The sequence below is a fragment of the Diplotaxodon limnothrissa genome, linkage group LG6 (assembly GCF_057381915.1).
Source record: "Diplotaxodon limnothrissa isolate DT_005_m linkage group LG6, D_limnothrissa_male_GT1.1, whole genome shotgun sequence".
NCBI lineage: Eukaryota > Metazoa > Chordata > Actinopteri > Cichliformes > Cichlidae > Diplotaxodon > Diplotaxodon limnothrissa.
The window spans coordinates 4,590,411-4,611,835 of NC_140601.1; the positions used below are offsets into that span (position 1 = coordinate 4,590,411).

Consider the following 21,425-nt stretch of genomic DNA (forward strand, 5'->3'; position numbering starts at 1 on the left):
CATATCAATTTGGAAAGTGATAGAAAGGGTCGAAAATCAAATTTTTAAAAAACTTAAGTGGTTTCAAGCCAAAGATCTTACAGGAAGTGTTTGATGTGAGTTTTAAGAAAATGAATACAGCTAGAACTGTGCAGAATAGACCGATGTAGTAACATTGGCTAACTGGAAATAATAACACTCTTACATTTGCCTTAACATGTTTTGTGAGGCTCAGACAGGAAGTATGCTAGCTCTGAAGATGACAATGTGCAACAGATGAACAGACTGACAATAGGTCGCTCCATCATCCTGTTTTATTCACAGCAGGTTTGAAGGAAACAGATTCATTTGGACTCATACACACATGCTCATCAAAACCCCAAAAAGTCTCTCACACACTCACACACACACACAGTGGTATGGTAGGCACACTGTAGTGGAGAGCTCAGATGTGTCGTCTCTGATAGTCGATTCAAAGTAGGCACTTCTGAAGCAGACAGTGATGATCGTTAATGCTTCTGTTCTCTGGCGCGCCTGACGCTGACCGCTGCAGTCACATCACATTAATCCAACTGTGCTTGTCACCATATGTACACCATTTATGCCTTCTGATTAGTGTGGGAGTTAAGAATGACTATGGCTGCACATGTTAGATTAATCAATCATTTCAGAAGGGCAAATTATTGCAATGCCAGCTCATTAGTTTCATACCAGGAGATTTATCTTGGAAACAAGCTGCTTACAAAAGCCAACACATAGACTAGGAGAGTAGATGAATATTTGCATTTGGGAGTCGAATGGTTCCAAACAGCAGCCTGTCAGCCTGTAGTGTTCTTACTGCTGCAGAGACTGATCTGTGACAGGTCGTTTGCTTCGTGTGACGGGAGCTCTCGGTAGCTGAACAGTCAGGAAGAGAAAATCTGATCAAATCTGATGTCATGAAGAAAACTCTGCTAGCAGGAGGAGGGAGAGCTGTAAGCACTTGTTACTTTTACCCCTGTGGGGAGTTGTGACACAATATTGCAGCATCAGAAGAAGGTATTCTGGATGATAGGTTTAATCAGATTTTCTCTTCCATCTTCGCAGAAAACTAACAGCTCACACAGACTGGAAGGTGCAAAAGTTAACAGCTGATATTCATGCTTCACATCCTGCAAACTCTCTGCATCAGTTTAGCGAGTTCTGCGCCACTGTCAATCATCACAACGACCAGGATCTGACTGGGCTGAAGCAACTGCATGACCAAACTGTTTTAAGGTGGAAGTTAAACCTTTTGAAGTGAATCTTGTCACTATGCCCACATACTGAAATTAAACCTTTCTCTCAGCTACTGTTATTATTATTTTGGAGTACAAAAAAGTAAGCAAATAAACCCAAAAGCAGCTGATCAGAGAGGATTGGAATAGTGTTAACATGGAACAGGAACCCTGTTGATTTTTTTAAGCAATAAGAATGACCCCTCCCAAGCTCTCCGAGTATGCAAAAGGGTAACCTGCCGAGCATGCGGTGTTGATAAAAATCCTGTCAGCTCCAGCATTGCAGACTGCTGGAGGAAAAAGCCTAACACAGTATAGAATGTTTCCGGAGAAAGAAAAATAAATTACCCCCAAATTTCATAAGAATAATCCACATCCTGCCCTCCCACTAAAACAGTAATAATTTATTTTTTCATTTTCTATTGAATTGCACACACTGCGATGAGGTGGCAACAGTTTTTCACCAGGCGCTGTGCGTTTCTGAACAGTCTCTGAAGCACCGGTATGCTGCTGCTCTTCTCCCATACTCGCATTTTTGGTCCCTTTGGGCCTCTTCCAGCCTCAGCCAGCCCCCGGGGGTCAGGCTCCCATAACTGCTGAGGTAAGGTCAGTTCTGGAGATGCAGATTCCATCCTCCATCACCTCTTCTGCTCCCAGACCTCAACCATGTTCAGGTCGAGCCTCTCGAGGCTCTTCAGCCCCTGGATGTTCTCGGTGTAGAACGCCACGTCTACCACCACCAGCCTGCAAACACGAGTCAAAGTGTCAAAGACATGAAAGATGGGGAAGAGCTATGCTCTGACAAGAAGCAGTTTATAACCTCCTAAGACCTGAACTCTTCCACAGCAGCATTTTTAATTTCTCTTTGATATTTGGTCACATTGGGGCCCGATGAACGTAAAAACAAAGAATTACCAGATTTTTTTTTTTTTTACCTTATTTTTGTTTTTAAGAAAAATGAGAGCCACATATGAGGATATTCTTTCAAAATTGGCAGCAATGATTCTGGCACCGTGGCAGCTGTCACTGACACACACCTATCACCTACGTTAATTCCAAAACTAACTCACAGAAGTGGAACTCTAAATTTGTGTCAGGTTTGTTAAGTACAATTCTAGCACTTTAATATAGCAGATATAAAGACATGTCAAGTATTCATGTAATGTTCAAAATTCTCTTTCAATAAAATGTGAAACAACGGGGAACACCAACAGGAAAAGAGGTGCTACTTCTCTTCAGAGCGAAGCAGGAAGTGCTGCTCTGTCATATCAACATACTCCAATCATTAGCTGGTTTTCAGGGCACTTACCCATGCTGCGGTCCTCCATCATTAATAACTCCAAGCCGAGCCAGCTGCCTCTTCAGATGCATTTTGAAACTGGCATTGATCCTCAGAAACAGCATCTGTATATGGATACACAACTCTCAAGTCTCTGATCAACAAGCTGTCACAGACACAAAAAGAGTAGAGAAAACAAAAAGATCTCACCTGTGTCTGTTCTTCAGGTAAAAGTTCATAAATGGCTTCGTGCATCTTTGCCATCTGCTTACAGATGTTTCTGAAGCAGGCTGAGGGCATCGGAGCCTTCACTTCATACTGAGGACATAAAAGGATACGCCTGAGGTCATGTGATTCTGTGCGCATTTGGAATACAACAATTTAAAATACACAGAAAGATTCTGAGAAAGTGCATTACACATGTCAAAAAGTCATAAATTCTGTACTAATAAAGGACAGAAATGGATACCTGACCATCAGGTATACAGTGCAAGTATAATTTAGTAGGTTCGATTATTGGTTATTTGTTTGTTCTATTATCTAATAGCAATGATTCTATTAAGTCTACATTAATTCAATACTATTATTAAAGTTAAAAAAAAAGGATTAACACAATTAACTGTGGAAATATTAGGCCTACACACACTGCCTGAATCTCATTACAACTGAAAGTCCTCTGTAAATAGAATTATTTTTATGCTTGCATAAAATTTAAAACCATTCATAAAGTGTTCTCGTGTTCCCTGCCCTCATCTAACCTTTGATAGAACCTTCTCAAACAGACTGTCCATGATGGCCACCAGCTTAGCAGAGATCTCTGCTATGTGATCGTTGTAGTCCTGCAACACAACAAACAGCCTCAGCAACACGACTCACATCGAGCTGAAATCTTTGGAGATTTTGTCATGACATTTTATTTTTAACTCTTCTCTCAAACTTTTATTTAGCCAGGATGAGGCCACACTTAAAGTGGTCATGCTGAGTGTTACCTTGGTGATGTGATCAAAGTGTCTGAGAACACTGAATTGTTTGGGCTGCAGTTTGGTCTCAAAATGAGCTCTGATGATGGGAATGTAGTGAACCACCAGCTGCAGACAGCGGGACGCTAATGCTACAACACACACAGTTAACAGTAAAAATCAGCATTCTCAACCATTAAAAGTTGCTTCACATACTGAAAAAACAGGTCTACTTGTAAGCAGTGTGTGTAGCAGGTGTTATATACCAAGGTTTTTGGTGGTGATGGTCTTGAGGCCGACGATCTGCAAAGCTCCGGCTCCCAGAACCAGCTGGCAGCTCCGAGAGTTGAAGTGCTGCAGAAAGACAATCCAAGAAAATTCAGTAAACACCACCACTCTAAACCTAGGGCTAGCATACCAGCATGTCACGGCTGTGTCAAATGTAAACACTTCAGTGTTGTGATCAAATTGTCTCTAGGAAACAAAGTCTTTTCCTGTTTACTAACTACAAGAGGCTGAACTAACGTAGGATCGTGTGATTTGTGTGCTGTTGAGTTTCTGACCTTGAGGAGGTCTGCCAGACGCGTCAGCATGTCTGTAGAGATGGATGGGATGTCATTGACACACTGGCAGTATTCTAAAAAGATCCGGATCAGCAGCAGAACCGTCCTGAAGGAACACAAAGGCTACTCAGAAAATCTTTTAAAACTAAATGTTCACATTTAAAAAGCATTTGCGCTGTCTAACTTCCAACTTTAATGACAGTGTGAGGACAGAATAATATTTAAAATCATGAAATATGTGATTTCACCTACCCAACAACTGCATATTTCTGCCCGTTGACAAGCAGAAACTCTGTGGGTTTCCTGTCATTGGGACCTGGAATGGGAAAACGAATGTTACAAATAATAAAGCTGTTCTTCTTGTGCTGTGATGTTTCTCTGTTGCTCTGTATGCAAGCTGTGGAACCAAGCCTCAGTGCATCACTAGAAACCTCCAAGCACTTGGAGCCTCTGACAACAACACAGAGCAGTTCTGCTCTACTCCCAGCTTCTTAAGTGTAATTTAAGTCTGTCTGCATGCATGTTTCTGTCCAAACTGGAGGAGGGGGAGACTGCTGCTGCAGTGAACAGGTTTCACTGTTTTTAACACTCTGTTTCACTACAACTCTTTGTATGTTACAAGTCCGCTCTTCTCTGCGCCTGCTGACAGACCAAGAACAGCACAAGCAGCACCAAGCAGACACACGACTGCACTTTAACATAAATTCTGCTTCATGTGGTCCGTTAGGGAAATTAACTGCCCAACCCTCACCCAACAGGTCTCATAGATAACTGCCTCTCAGGGAGTTCTTTTGTCCCCACTGTTGCCAAGTGCTGCTTATAGGGGACTGTCCAATTGTTGGGATTTTCTCTCTAAGGTTTGGGGGTCTTATAAACTCCTTGACTGGACTGAACTGTGAATCTTTACTTCTTTATCCATTTTCTTATTTTACATCAAAGTCAGCATATATATGCAATGTGTGCGTAGGTTACTCTGTAAGTAGTCAAAACATTTCAGAACTGTAGAACTAAAACTACAGAAATTACAAATAAAATCAGGTTAATGAGGATTTTCGGACAGTGGAGTCTGATACCTGGGATTTTGCGCTCTGGTAGTGATATTCTACCATTAGCAATGGAGTTCACCAGATCCTGAAACTCAGCAGGAACCTCAGCCTGCTTCCAGCGCTCATTATCCAGCAGCAGGCTGCAGGGGCACAAAAGCAAACTTCAGCACCTACACTGCTACATTACAGGAGTAAGACCAGATACACACTCAAATTCAACCATGAAACTAAACCTTCACTCACTCACACAAACAGTTATCATATTTAAAAGCAAACCTTCACATCCTGAAAACAATGGTACTGCAGGTTACCTGAGTTTGGTCTTGCGTTCTTCGTGGAAGCGGTGGACGAAGCGGTTGGCCTGGCTCTGCAACGCGCCCCTCAGGGAAACGCTTCGCCTGCCACAGAGCTCCTCTGTGTCCCTGACAAATCCCTCCACTGCCTGTGAAAGACAAACGAACTCCGCTGAGGTCAGACGCTCCAGAGATCCATCCTGTTAAACGTAAACACAAACACTTCAATTACATTTTCAGGTTTATCCTTTTCCATAGAAAACCTCAAATACAGACACATGTACACCATACCTTGGCTCGGGCTGTGAGCACTTTGACGCAGCGGTCATGGCTGATGTCGGAAGCAGTGTACATGAGCTCCTGGAGGTTGTTTATCACAAGGTTCAGCTCAAAGTCGGTGGGCATCATGTTCTCACCAGGCCTGAACACAAACACACTCACTGTTAACAGGCTGAAGAACCGAGTCAAAGGTTTCACAGCTTTAATCCCTCTCAGTCATTTTCACTTTTGGTTAAATCATTTTTGTACTTTATCTTGGGCAACAACACTTCCATTTTTGTTTTAAGAGAGCCAGTCTCTACATTTAATAGGGAACTACAGGAGATTATAAGCCACTACAGTCCACACCACTCTGTAAGATCTGCTGCCACTGGTTTTCAAGTCCAGTTCTCGTGTAAGTTATGCGTGTTTGCCATTTTCGTAGAATCAACTAAAGAAATAAGAGCATCCTGTGTTTTTGTGATAGGCGACCAGTAACAAAGTATCTAAAATGCAGTCATAACACTGGTTCATCCCTTTTTTTATGCTTGAATAATTCACGGGTCAATGTTAAGTAGCATCACAAACAAAAAGTGTTTTTCACAAAGTGCTCTGATACAGGAGCCGAACTGAAAAAGAGAGAAAAAGCACCCAATGTCTAAAGAAAAGCTCCTTCAGAAAGCCTGGAGAACTGCTGCTCAAGACAACTTTAATTACAAGAAAATCTGTCTTGTTGGAAGGCTCAAGACTTTTGAACAAAACTGTCACTTTACGGTTTGATGCTGTTTTCAGTAAATAAGAAGACCTGAATTGCAAAAAAAGGAAAATGCAACAGCCTTTTAACCAGATGTCAGTTAGAGGCTATGGTGCAACGGGACTGCAATTACCATGATATTTTTGTTTTTGTTCAAACAGAAAAAGAAAAAAAGAAGAAGAAGAAAAACTTAAGAGTGACATACATGAAGCTCTGCTCTCTGCTGGCAGACATTTCTGTGGCCCCAGAGTCACTACTGGCAGTCTCCACCCGGCCCTGCTGGCTCCTGAATCCTGCTGCAGAGCTCTGATCCTGGGCTGCCGGCACTACTCGCTGTTGTTTCTGCTCCTGCCGTTTCTGCTGGGCATCATTCAAAGCATCACTGATGAACAGGCCTTCATGGGTGAGGTAGGCCAGCTCAGCCTCTCCCTGCAGGAGTGACGGGACCTGAGAAGCCTCTTGGCCGGATGGTTCTGAACAGGAGTCCTCCAGGAGACGGGTTTTCTGGTTTGAGTCCAGAACCTCTAGAACCACATTCCTGATCACATTCATAGTGGCCTAGCAAACAGGCAGTTGGGTAATAAGGTGCACAATTAGATTCAGTTTGTTGAATTCACACAGAAAGAATATTTTTACCTGCATCAAATGTTGGATAATGTTTGTGATGTGTGAACCATCTTCTGAAGTCTAGCAGACTAAAAATAGGAGCTCTGTACCAGGAGCTGTTTTGACTAACCTTGATTCTCTGCAGGAAGAAAAGGAAGCTCTCAAAGACATTTTTCAGCAGGTCAAACCACTGAGGGAATGTCATCAGACGCATTTGGTCAGCAAGCCTTGAGAAACACAAATGCACACATGTACAGCGAGTCTCCATGAGGTTCAACTTGGACTGGTATTTTCTTTGTTTACAAAGTCAATGTGCTCATTAAACATTGCATAAAATGCTTTAATACAACCAGTGGTATTAATCACATTGTTCCAACTTACTTAACAACGACTTCAGCATCAATTTCTTCTATCTGCACAACACTATCTGCCACACACTGCAAACACAAAAAGGTTTCTATTACATGATAAATCGCAGCTGGATCGCTGTTATTTAATGCAGCGCTTAGAAACAGATAAAGACTGGACTGTGTCAGGAGGAGTCACACCTGAGAGACGATTGCCTTGGCCGCTACGATCATCTCATCACTGTAAATATCCAGAAAATCCAGCTTCCGCTGCCGCAGCAGGCCGAACACCAGCGACTCCAGACGCTCCTAAAATCCACAGACAAACGCACCAGAAAATACAGGGTCCTAAAACACTGACATGACCGGGCAGCAGGGTTTCAGAAAGCTGAGATGAATTTAATATGAGACCGAAGAATTCAATTACGTAATCACATTCAAAGACTAAAAACGAATACTGATACTCAGCATGAGCAGAGCTGCACAGCTGTATATAATTGTTTCTGTCAGACTATAATAATGACTTGCTGCCAGAATCAGATTCTACATTTTGTTTGATGTAACTGAAACTAAAAGCAGAAGCACATTCGAAATGACAAAGAAATATAATTTAGTCTTTCGATATTAAGCATCACACTGATGACAGGAACAGAAACGTTGATGTTTTGTGTGTGTAGATGTAGCAGGAATACTTATATTTATCATGTATACAGAGATGCATGCAAATGTAAATGGCAACCGCACATTCCCCAACAGTTGTTGTTGTCAGTCATCTTCTAAACATGACCATCCTGAAATCTATTAGACCCTTTGTGTTGAAGGTGATTGTTCAGACCTTCTCCAGAACCTGTGGCTCATCTCTCAGGCTGCGGTTCAGGTCACTGTGAGCGTACATACTGAAGTCCTCCACCATCATCTTATCAATCAGCTTCTCTAGCTCGCACAGCTGGGAGCCCAGATGTCTGAGAGATGCAAACACAGCATTGTACAGCTGCTCTGTTGGCTGCTTGTAGAACATCAATTTCAGACATCACAACAAAAACTATCCTAGTAAAACTGCTCCAGTAAACACACTCTCACCTGAAGCTGTGGATGCCCTGCAGCTCTTGCTGGAGCACCTCCTTAGTGGTGGCGATAAGTTCCAGTGCTCCAACAAACTCAGAGGTGGAGAGCAGCAGCTGTACAGTGGGCTGTGTCTGATGCACTGCGGCCATCAGCTTCAGCTTGTTGTGCAGCTTCACGCAGTTGTTGCGAGTCAGGGCGGTGCAGAGAGCCTGGAGAGGTCCTTGGCACATGACCTGGTCCATGGCAGCTGTACGGCCCCGAAGGACGGCCACGGCATGCTGCGTCTCCTGCAGCTGGTCCTGCAGCTCGTGCTGCGACGACATAGCATGGAAAAACGCTTCGGAACGCAGCGAGATCTGTCGAGCAATGCTCACCTCCACCACATCTAGGTAGTGGCTGAGCTGGAGGAAAAAGAACATCATTTGATTAACTTCTACATATGAAGGTCGCTGGTTTAACTGATCTAATGACTGATGAGCACAAAAGTGCAAATCAACAACTATCCTGTTTGATTAGGATCCTGTTAACTGTAAGCAGTTAATCACATGACCGATACTAAACCTCCACTGCGGTTATATTCTACTTGTCATAAGTTTTAAATATCTTCAGGTAAATTAACTGAACAATAACAATATGCATTTCATCCTTAAATATATAACAACAGACGTCTAATTTCTGTGTTTAGATCAAGTCCATCAAATACAATTATAAATAAATTACAATTATCCATCATTTTTCTTAACCTCTCCAGTCAACACCAACCAGTGTCCTTTTAGAAATCATCTTGGTAACACCTCAAGGTAATTAACTTATAGAATGTATCTACAGGAACTTTAATTTCACTCCTCATCAAAAGTGACTGGACCGGTGAGTCTACAACTCCTGCTAGCTTTCCCTAAAATAAAGATTGAACGATATATTACAAAATTTCCTGGAGTGCCACGTGTCTTTCTTGTAAAACTGAGAAAAGCAGAAAATACTCACAGATGTAGAAGCTAAAGGGATTTAAACAAGTATTTAACAAAATTGCTACTAAAACTTATTAGTATTATTATTTTTAAGTTCCTTTTGTTCTTTTGTTATGCTACAAGGCCCCAACACCAAACTACCTCTTACTGGTCAGTGGTTGCTTCTTGTTTAGGTTGTGATTAGCTGTTTAGACAGATAAACATGCCGGTGTCAGAGCCAAAACCACTGTTTGTGGATGTGTAAAATTCAACACAAACAGCAGGGGGGGGCAGGAGCACCCTGAATTCAGCCCTCTGCAGGTTGATCATTTTCATTCCCATTAAACAATCGCATCCTTTATTCCTTACATTTCACAGTCCATATCAGTACAGATACTCAGCATGATGCTTTTCTCCATTGTGATCTGATGCGTTTTCAAAGGAACACTATATAACTGCCTTGGAGTGTTACCAAGATGGTTTGAAAGGAACACTTTGAAAACACATCAGTGCAGGTTTACTCTCGATCTACAGATCGCCCTCCCTGGGTGATCTGTATGTGTTGATGAGAATTCACCTTTTCCTGGAGCAGTTTGGAAGAAGCCACGTCTCTGCTGCTCTTCCCCCCAGCATTGTTAAAGTGTGACCAGGGAAGGACCATGTTGAAGGTAGCCGGGTCCTCAAGAGCAAAGTCGGGCTTCATGAAAATCTGACAATATAAAGCACAGTGAGACAGTGAAGCAGCAAGGTCACTCTGGAGACAGCCTGTTGTCACAATAGTGTCACTATCATGTCTAAGCTAATAAATGAGACATGCTTAGTTGCAAGTGTCAAAAGAGTCACAATGTGTTTGAGTCCACAGCTAAAATGATACAACGGAACTGCATTAGAGCATTGGCCACACTGTCAAAGTTAAAGGGAAAGAGAAATCCAAAGAGAATCAGACAGAATATTATGCATGTTTGCATAATTACCTTCGGGACTTGCTCCAGCTCAGTTCTGGATTTGTCTGGAATAAGCAACAAAAGCTCTAAATCACTATCGGTTACAGTAGTTATGTTTAAGAGTCAGAATATCCTTTTGTGTTGCTCAGCTAACAAAGTTTGACAAAGTTTAGTTTCTAAGACTGACACTAGAGTGTGCTCTGTACAAACTAAACAATAAAAATAAAAAAGACAGGAAACTTGTGAAAAGTGCAGCAAGCAGAGAAATGTGTTTATCAGATCAAATTCTGAAATGTGCATTAAAGGCATAAAATATTGTTTTGGAAGCAAATCAAAAGAAAGATAATAAAACCCGTGTGTTAAACTGTAAAAACCCTTAAATCTATTAAAGAGCCAAGGTTCAGGACCAAACTACGCTCACATACACTTAATGTGTGGTACAGTCAGATGTGACAGTGTATATGTATACACTGTAGCCTGCATATTTGCATCTGAAGTCATTGCGTGCTGCCAATCTTAGGCAGTCAGAGAGTCCTGCAGCAGCTGGTTAATAATTCATACCTTGGTTGGTGGTGATACTAGAGACAGCGTCGACATCATCTTTGTTGGGGCAGATCGTCTTGCAACGTTCATGGATTCGTTCCCTCTAAAAATGAAATCATGAAATCCAAAAAGGAAGTTCAGGATTTTTGGCCCAGCCCGCTCTCTGTAAAGCTAACATGATCGTTATGCACCAGGAAAAAAAGGCTTGAGTGAATCACAGAAGCCAAGTTTGATGATACAAACTAACAAAGGTTACAGCTGTGGGTCATTAGAGAAGAACAAAGCAACACACTGAACAAGAAATCAGATGCATGAAACCCGTAGGAGGAAGTGAAAACAAAGCTACAATAACATTTCTAAAAACTAGATGACTCTTACAAGAACAGAAATGCACTGTCAGAAGTGCAAGAGATGTTACAGCTCAATCTCACCACACTCAGCTGGTAACAAAAGTAATAAAAGACTAAATGAGGAACAGAAACCTTCTGTAAGAGCTATTTTTGCCACTTGAGGCATTATAAAAATGAAGCAGCACAGGCCAAGACAATTTAAGAATTTAAAAACACATAAGAACTTTAAAGCCTGTTTGTATTTTATTTTCATTATTTTAATTGTTTGTAGAATGTTTGTTGACAACATTAAAGCATCAGCTGCATTTCAAGACATCTATTCTACTTGAAACATGACAGCCAGTAAAGGAAGGTTTTATCCAACACATTAAGGTGTGTTTGTACTGTATCGAGACTGGATTCCCTTTAAAACTTTGAATCTTGAATACAAACGTACAGCTGCTGTCTCTTAAACACAAAGACATTCCTCACTGGGGCTGGGTTAATGATGAACGTAAGACTATCTCAAAACGCCATTTTTACTCACGTCACTTCCATAATCGTTTAAGCACGCTACTCATCCTACCCACAGCGCTCTGGCTTTGGCTTGGTTACCAGTTAACTTCTGTAAATCAAACCCTACTTTAACTATTAAACAATAAATTACTATCAGTAACCATGTATGTTACTGTTCGTATCTATACACATAACTGCAGTTGTCATGTTTCCTCCAGTAGAAGCTATCAGTTAGAACTAATGTAGCTTAACTGTGAGGCAAAACAAAAAGAGCAAATCTCAGCCAAATGCCAGAGTAACACAACCATTGTGATAAGTAACTCTGTCAACAAATGAGTGCATGTACAAGAAAAAAAAAAGAAAGAAAAATCAACATGAAAACCCTGACTGGTTAAAGTGAAAATCACATATTTAACATACAGACTGAGACACATCTTTCCATCACAACAGCTTTGGCATCAGTACTTCTATTGCTTTTTTATTTAGTAAACTCCTCTAGGAAATGCAAATGCCTCCAGTATTCAGGCTGTTTGAATTCCTGAGATTTAAAAAAAGGTCCAGCTTTATTCAGACATTTTCATCTTTTCTTCTTCTATAATGCCACCTTTGTTCTAAATGGTGGGAAAATACAGCAGCTGCTCATCAGCGGGAGACAGTTGCATTGTTTGCACAAGATCCATGCACAAGATTTCTTAAACTAAAGTTCTTAGTTAACAGATGCATTTCAAGACTTCTACTTTACATGTCCTGAGCAAAAAAGGCTACAAAGTGAAACTGCCTCAGATTCTTGACAAACCCAAAACAAGAGAAACGTAGAATCTTTCTCAGGAACCCCAAAAGGTTGATTGTAGGGTTTTCACTGGGAGAAACGTTTCGTCACTCATCTAAGTGACTTCTTCAGTCTCAGCCGACTGCAGGTTTCCCCAATCAAGACTCTCTCAAGAACAAAAATATCCTAATAGCATCTTTAACATTGACTCCACACAGATCTGAGCTGCAGTGATACTGACTTGTCAACAAATCATAAATGCTCTTAATAATTCGCTCTAGGTATTACCTGAGTCATCTCTTGCAGGTAGGGCCCAAAGTGCTCCTTGGTGATGTTGGGGAGGCAAAATGAGGGCATCACCTCCGTCTCGGTGAAGTCCAGCCCCCATGTTTTAGTGAAAAAGTCAGATTCCCTTTTGGCGAGCCGAGGGTCATTCAGTGCAGCTGGGAGGTTGACCTTCGAGCTATAAACTGTCCATCGGTCGTGCTCTGCCACCACAGATGGGCCATTACACAGGCCCTGCCCCTCACCTGGAGGACCACATAGAAATAAAGTCAGTGCTTTCATTTTCTGCGGAGAACAACAACTCATAATTTAAGCATCTGGCCTGCCATGGTTTCTTGGTTTTGTTTCCATGTTCCTGAACTTAAATCACAGCTGTGGCCCAGGTGAATGCAACAAACAGCAACATCACAAGCACAGCAGTAAATCAATGCACAACATACAGATAAAAACTGCAAGACGCTGTGTTTTCCTGCAGTGTCACAAATTTGTCTATTTAAAGTTCATTTGTGTTCAATATGTCAACGTGAAAGAAAGAGTGTGTAGATAGCCAGTATGTAAAAAAAAAAATGTATACTTAAAAAAATATTAGCATCACTGTTTATGTTTCTATGTAAACTTTAAATGACTGATGACCCTTAGCGCAGATGTATAGATGAACATCTAGATTTTCACCACCTTTTATAGACTATTTTCACTGTCTAACTGCAAAATATAAATACTTTCTGGTTATGTTCTACTGCTAAAAATGATGCCTATGCATGCCATTGCACTGAAGTCAGTCATTCTTCCTACCAGTCGGCTCCTTCGGGCAGACGTCAGGCAAAGAGCGGATATGCCGGTAGCGAGGTGGGGAAGGATCTCGCTCCTTGTGATAGATCCCATCTCGGCCTCCGCTGCTGGGACGAGGCACTGGGGAGGAGCTGTGACTGGAGGCCATGTCATTGGGACGTGCCTCCCAGCAGGCTAGCTGGAAAAAAAGATGAAAACAGGGCTAGCATTAGATAGAGAAATCATAATCAGCACTATCAACTCCAAATCAGCAAAGTTCCAAACGAGTTATGTGGTCCATCTCTCTTAAAACTTTGCCCAATCTGTAAAGAGTCACAGATGTTTTCAGAAGATTGATCTTGTAAGATGTTAAAGCATCAATAATTTCATAAAGTCACTGGGCATTGTTTTGGGGGTTTTTTGTTTTTTTAAATAAATAGTAATAGTGAGTCTTTGGGAACCATTTTTTGTAGTGGATGACTAGGGGACTTTCTGAAGTCTCATTCCACATCTCTGCAGGTTTGTGGTTTCAAAATGATGATTTCTTGAAATTGGCAGCTTTTAGTATCACGTCTTCCCCTTCTGTTGTACACCATTAGGGATAGCAACACTATATTAAAAAAAACGATTGGTGGCTGAATCTAATTAACCTTTAAATTTGAGTGTTTTTAGACCCATTGCCACAGTCTGAAATCAAGCACATGACCATGCAGTCTGTCTTTACAAAGTTTTGTGAAAGAATGAATCATTCTAACAAGCTCAGAAAATTCGAGTGTGGTACTGCAAGAGAAGGCATCCTAGTCCAAGTCTTCCCTCCTAGATATGATCAACTGTGGGGGTACTGTAGGGGATGTTATTGCAAAGTGAAAGCATTTAGGAATCGCAGCAACTCAGCCTCAAAGTGGCAGACTGTACAAAGTTATACTGTGATTGCTAAGTGTTGAAGTGCATAATGTGTAAAAGTTGCCAATCTTCTGCTGACTCAGTAAATGCTGTAGCATGGGTTTCAATGGCTGAGCAGCTCTTGTACTTGTAATGTGTTGGTGTTCCTTTAGTTTTGCCATAAAGTCTTACACATTCATCTAACCGGCAAAAGATCCAAAGTTTGATCATGGGACAAGACACAAACCTCTTCATGGTTGCATCAGAAAGAACATCCAGTACAAAAAAATTCAATAAAATGTGTTGAGCTACCTGCTATAGCGAACCCTTGTATATAACAGACAAATCAAAGGTAGCTTTTAGTGTAACTTGTTAGCTGCAGTAGAGAACGACTATGTGTTCAGCTTGCCATGTACAAGGCAGACTAAAGTTACATCAAAATTTGTGAAGGGCCTCAATTTCAATACAAGTTCTACATCAAACTGACACAGAAACGTGCCCTGGTTCATCCACTGGTGCAAGCAAGTCTCCAGCTCTTTCTGTGTGGTAATGTACACAGTGGTTTTATGGGGGGGTGGGGTGACTGGTACAGCTTTCAACAGTGCTGCATTAAATCTAACAACTGAGATAATAACATGCATTCATTTTGTTAACTACATTTGAAGGTTCAGTTAACACTTGCATGAGGCTGGTGACCTGTCCAGGGAGTACCTTGCTTATGCCCTAAGATAGCTGGGATAGACTGCAGCCCCCCCCCCCCACACACACACAACCCTGAAGTATAAGATACCATAACTGGATGAGTAGGTGAAGAGCGAGGTTATCAGCTAATGTTGGCAAACTACATCCAAAAACTGACTGATACAACACACACATACATACATATGTGCTATTAAATAAAAAGTAAAAGACTTTTTGTAGCTCTCTGATGTACTGTATAACATATCGAACAGTATCATTTATCATTTCATTAAAAATGCTCCAAATACACAAACAACACAAATATAGAAAAGTCCTTTGCAGGGCTCTAGAGTGCGACCAATTTGGTCGCAAATGCGACCAAATTTTTCAGTGGTGCGACTAAAAATAAATATTTGGTCGCACAGGTGCGACCAACTGTTCCGGTAACAAAAAAAAAATCTCTGTAACTCTCCGTGTGGTCAACAACAGACACACATTATGCCCCTATCGTGGACTAAACCAATCAGAGATAGTCAGGGGCGGGACCTCTCGGATTGGCCGTGGTCCAGTTGAAAGTGCAGGTGGAAGAGAGAGGTGAGTAGCTTGAATAAAGCGATATCAATTCATTAACGGATTCCACACAAAGACCTAAACACGGAGCGGACCCAACACATCAGAATCAGCTTCGTCTTTCTCGGCTTTCTCACCCGACGGCCCGAACACGGACACGCTGTCGGAGCTTAGCGATTCTTCGGGTCCGCGCTGTGTTTACGTCTTTTTGCGCTGATTCTGAGCTGCAGGTTTTGTCTCTCCAACCAAAATTCACCGAGCCTGCAGCAAAAGAAGCAGCAAACTGCGCTTCACATTTGATCAATGTCGTCATGAATTCCCTCTGACTTTTGCTGTTTTGCTTCCACCACGATAAAAATCACACTTCCTGCACAGCTCTCTCTCTCTGTACTTCAGGAACAGTTTCCCCGTCTCAAATCTGTTTTCTGCATTATTCATTCGCTTATTACCCACCAGTCTAGCGTTGTTTACAGCGCTTTTTCTTTTTTCACTTAAATGACCTCGGACAAGAAAGCCTAATTTCTGCTGTTCAATACTGAAGAAATTTAAATTTCTTAAAATTATGCAAAATTGCAGAATATTTTTAAGGTTATCTGCTATAAAAAGCCAGACCAGGAAAATCTCCTTCATGTTTTCCTGTGTTTTATTCTCAGTTACTTTCACACAAAGGCATCTGCTGTGATTTTCACAATTCTGATGAAGTCTCATGTGTATCAGTACTGATAAATGATCAGAATTATAATATTTCTGACTGTCTGAGGCTAAATTGAATCAAATCAGGACTTTGAGAACCGGAATTGAATGGATTATAGAAATCAGTGATGATACTCAGCCCTAGTGAGCAGCCTAGGCCTGAGAGAAGTGGATGTACTGTAGCTGTGGGTAATAAGAAAAGATGAAAAGAACTATTGATAACTTTTTTGTTAAGTTAAGGCCTGATCTGTCTGAAATTCATAGCCAGTGCTCTGACACGGTGCCATCAATCTTTGAATGCTGAAAAAGCACAGTGTATCCAGAAAACACATTATATGCTGCAGTAAATGCACTGCCCAAGTGTCCCCTCTCCCCACGGCCTTTCAGCAGCAGACAGCAGCAAACAGGTCGTCAGAGGAGGCCAAGATGATGATTAAGTTTAACATTTTCTACAATATTGACAAAGCACTTTAAGCACAAGTTTGTTAGTTAATAATTTAGAAATTAATATTGTCTGTATGGACTTCCCCCCCCAAAGAAAGTGCACATGTAAAACTGCGGTGTTAAGCGATGCGGTTGAAAAATTTGAGTGCGCCTAACTTTTGTGCCGGTACGCCTAAATTTTTAAAGTTAGGCGTACCGGTGCGCCCATGTCAAAAAGTTAGTCTAGAGCCCTGCTTTGGTTAAGTGACAAATTTAAGGCCTATCAACCTCCAGTCAGTAAGCCTACATACATCTGCAACGTGGTGAAAGTGCTCTCAGATGTGCTTAAATTCTTTAAAACTTAATGCAGACATTTTCTGCAGCATCTGTAGCGAAAAATGCAAGCTGACAAAAAGCTGACCAAGGCGGCAACACCCGATCAAACACAAAATGCATCTAAACTTTGACCACATGTTTCATATTTGATGCTCTGCTGATTCAACTGGAAAAGGTACCCAGCTCCACCTGCCTGGGTCAACAGACCTGTGCTGCTTTTCGGCCGTCTTACAATTGTTATACAAGGAGAAACTACCTATAGGGTCAGTTTTGTGTACCACCCTGTAAAATTTGGACCAAAGCTGACTTGGCCATGGAAGAACTGCATTTTTTAGAGTTTTACATTGGCTCCATTTCACAGCCCTGGTGGTTAACAACTGAAAGAAAACTGCTGGTTAAATGACAGCTGTAAACCAATGATATGTTGCTGTGCTAACAGTCAGTTGTAATCTGACTGCTCAAACTGTGGAGGTGTATGACCCTCTGCTGTTAATCCCATCACACAAATGAGAGGATTATAGATCTATGCGCTCCCCATTATTATCAGAACCGTTTTTAGCTCCTTCATATTGCTTTTACATTTTAAAAAAAATGCTGTCAAAATATTAAGAACCATCTTAACACATAAAACTTCAGACTTGTCACAGATTCAAGCACTCACAACCATCTTGGATCCTTGGCCTGTCAATTTTCTACCACCCACTGCAACTGCATGGAGCTAAAAATAGGAATGATTGTCCGATTCATCTTTTTGAAGACAGACTGCTTTGAAGGAATAGGAAGGAATGGCAGTAATATGGTGATAGCCAAAGATTAAAATAAGTATTATTTGAATTTATTTATGCAGGTACATCAGGTATATAACTGGCTAGTTCTTCACTATATGACATATAAGATATGTCAAGCAGTAACACTGAATCCCATCCATAAAAGAAAAAGAAAAAAAAACAAGCAGGAGCAGCTTATAACACCTTCCTCATTTATTTTCATCTGCCCTTAGAAAACCGTTGTAAAATACTCAAAAACAATAAATCATCAGCAAATTACAGTAAAACAAGAGCATAACTGCACAGAGCTATTCTTGCTGAGATCATAAAAGCTCAGTTATATTTCTATGTTGACATGTAAAGTCCAAAGAAAAATTATTTACCGATTCTTAGAAATCCAAATTATTCAGGAATAGTTTTGGACGGCATGTATGGACAAAGAATACTTGTTTTTAAAAAAAAAAAAAAAAAAAAAAAACAGTGTGCACCATCCTATATTAGGATCTTATTAATTAATCAGGCTTTTAATCCTTTTCTCGGTATCAACAAAAGTGAAAGCACAATACCAAGGGGAGCCGCTGTATTGAACTCGATTCTACTTGTTTCAATCACATTATGATCTACTCAGCGAGAACTGATTATTTTCAGGCATAAACGTTTCCTTATAATGTAAATCTGAAACCCTAATATATTCCGGAAATTGTGCCAAGAAATAAACATGGCCTTAATGGCATTTTTTTTTTTAGTAATTAGCACCGTTAATAAATTATACTATAAATTTCCTCGCCCAATAAAACATCGTGATTATTTCTGAGCGGAGAAAAAACAGGTGTCCCTTGTAGTCATTTAATCTTTGATATTAAAATGTTTATGCTTTCGGCTGTCATCGTTGCTGTGCCTCCCATCGGGACAAGTAGATGTAACAGAAGCTAGGCAGCTAGCCTTAGCCTAGCTACAGTGCACGCATTGCTGGCAGGTGTTTGCATTACAACCGTTCACGCTGACAGTGAAGTCAATGCCTCACAGCAACATGAAACACACAAAACTAATTGCAGTTTTGTTGTCAGGGGCTGATGTGCTGCAGAATATTCGCGGCCTTATTAGCTACATGCTAGAGCTAACGCTACAGCTAATGTTGTCAACGGCAGTTACACGTAGACTAGCCAATGGTAGCAAGTTAGCCGGATAAGCTACCCCAACAGGCAACATAAAAACACCAAAGAAAGCCCGAAATGACAGGGGACCGAGAGGCTTCATTTGGACACCTACCTGTCATGTAAAATAAAGCGGACGGTGTGTCTTTTCTTCATAATCACAGTAGCACTAAAGGAAACGAGGGGAAAACAACAGGACTCACAGCAGTTAATACCGGTATACGGACCATCATGCACTGCTGGAAAGAGGAACATCAACGTCAGGTTCTTTATTTGCCTGTTTGCAAGTTTCAGTCTTCAAAGCTCGCTGCTGCCCCCTGCTAACTAAAGCTGAATCGGTCCATATCAATGTCATTGGTCCGTATACAGTAGACAACAAAGTGCGCACTCACCGGCCACTAGATACAGCTGTTAAACTGTTATATAAACAGTTTATGGCATATCTAATATAGCAGCAACTCAGCATTTTGTCATGTAGACATTGTTAAGACGAACTGCTGTTCAAATTGAGTATCAGAACGGGCAACGAAAGGTGATAAGTGATTGTGAAGCAGGGTTTAACTTAACTGCACAACAGAAGATCAGAAAAACGCTGACCGGGCATACTTACAGTAACAACCGCATAATTTTAATGGAATAACCTACGAGAGTAGTGCTATTGAACTTTCCGTCTTCTTATGGCCACTGTGTCCCCGGTCTTTCGATGGCTACTTCCAGCAGGATAACTCGCCATGCCGCAAAGCTAAAATAATTTCAAATAGGTTTACTGAACACGATATATTAAACGGTGTTACGGCAGTGCCTATCCCAGCTGTCGAGAGACAGGGTCACCAGTCTAACAGGGTTAACGAAGAGAGATAGACAACCTCACAATGTCACCTATGGGCAATTTAGCCTAACCCCATTAACTGCATGTCTTTGGACTGTGGGAGGAAGCCGGAGTAAGCGGACAGGACCCACGCAAACACGGGGGGAACATGCATAGCATGATTGTGGAATTGAACCCAGAACCTTCCTGCTGTGATACAACAATGCTAACTAATTTATTTCTCGCTGGTAATGCCCTCATTCATTTTAGGATGCTGGATTTACCCAAGATTCAATTCAATTTTATTTATACAGCGCCAATCACAACAGCTGTCGCCTCAAGGCGCTTTATATTGTAAGGCATACTTTACAATAATACAACAGAGAAAACCCCACAATCATGTGACCCCATATGAACAAAGCTTTGGCAGCAGTGGGGAGGAAAAAACTCCCTTTTAACAAGAAGAAACCTCCAGCAGAACTAGGCTCAGGGAGGGGCGGTCATCTGCCGTGAGGGAAATAGGACCAGATATGTTGCTAAATTTATTTTTTCATATTGTGAAATGTTTTAGAAAAAAACTGTAATTATAATAATTTTATGTTATTCAGAGGTTGAATGAAAATACTAGATACTTCAGTACACCTTAGTGCAGGCTAAACTGTGGTAAAGTTCACAGTAATGCACTGGACTGGTGCAGGACAAGGTGTGATAATCATGCTCAATGCGAGGTTACAAGGGTAGCGGACATTAATTCAAGGTACTGATGCTGATTAGATGAATGAATTTTACCTTTTATAGCAGCTTTATAGTGTGTAGAGGTTGGAAATGAGCCATATAGCTTATTGAACAACTGGTTATATCTTCTTGAATTCACTAAATCAGTAAAGACCAGTGAACTGGAGTCAGATCACATTCAAAATACAAAGTGTAAATGTTCAGTATGAATCCAAAGATGTGACTTGTACTTGAAAATGAGTTTATGCACATTTACCAATCTTGATCCAGCTGGCTTTCCATCAGCTGTACTTTTCCAGTTTGGGCTAAATGACGTCCCTTTTGCTCCAAACACATTATCCAGTCCACATCAGTACAGTACTCAGCCTGATTCATTTTCAATGTTCTCAATTTTTTGTGTATACACATCTATATCTTGATATATAGATAGATTTTAAATGAGTCTAACTTCCACTACTCTTATATGAATACTCTGGTTGTATATGTACAATAAACAAACAGTCACATAAATTTCAGCCTTGTTTTTATTGTTCGCTATCGGTACAAAAAAAAGAAAAGAAAAAAAAAAGGAAAAGAAAAGTGTACAGCATGACTGCATAACCAAGAAGGAGACACACTTTAAAAACAGGCTAGTGACAAAATATAATGAATACTTGGTTCACAGGAAATGAGTCAGAGCGAACGTATCAGCATCTGCTTTGATGCTTTCAGACTAACCTTCCCTCTCATCACGGTTTTGGTTGATGATGCTGTTAATTTCTTGCACAATGAGTCAAAACAAAAAAATAACAATAAAGATACTTGGATAATATTTCTTAAAACTCATCAGGGACAAAAATAAAGTTTAGAGAAAGGTACAAGAAAGAGGTC

At 40.9% G+C, this 21,425-nt stretch overlaps 1 protein-coding gene across 1 annotated transcript; it reads right to left on the bottom strand.

The window, feature by feature from the left end:
• Positions 1-280: 280 nt before the first annotated feature.
• vps54 (VPS54 subunit of GARP complex) lies at positions 281-19,609 on the bottom strand. Its single transcript, XM_085356720.1, has 23 exons — positions 19,128-19,609; positions 13,531-13,705; positions 12,742-12,983; positions 10,858-10,942; positions 10,327-10,361; positions 9,930-10,061; positions 8,421-8,806; positions 8,176-8,302; positions 7,542-7,649; positions 7,375-7,430; positions 7,124-7,220; positions 6,593-6,945; positions 5,667-5,796; positions 5,394-5,575; positions 5,110-5,222; positions 4,289-4,352; positions 4,037-4,142; positions 3,740-3,827; positions 3,504-3,625; positions 3,273-3,353; positions 2,725-2,832; positions 2,545-2,639; positions 281-1,979 (listed from the first exon to the last, which is right to left on the bottom strand). The coding sequence occupies exons 2-23, from the start codon at positions 13,673-13,675 to the stop codon at positions 1,874-1,876; spliced, it is 2,961 nt and encodes a 986-aa protein (XP_085212846.1). The 5' UTR covers positions 13,676-13,705; positions 19,128-19,609; the 3' UTR covers positions 281-1,873.
• Positions 19,610-21,425: the final 1,816 nt, after the last annotated feature.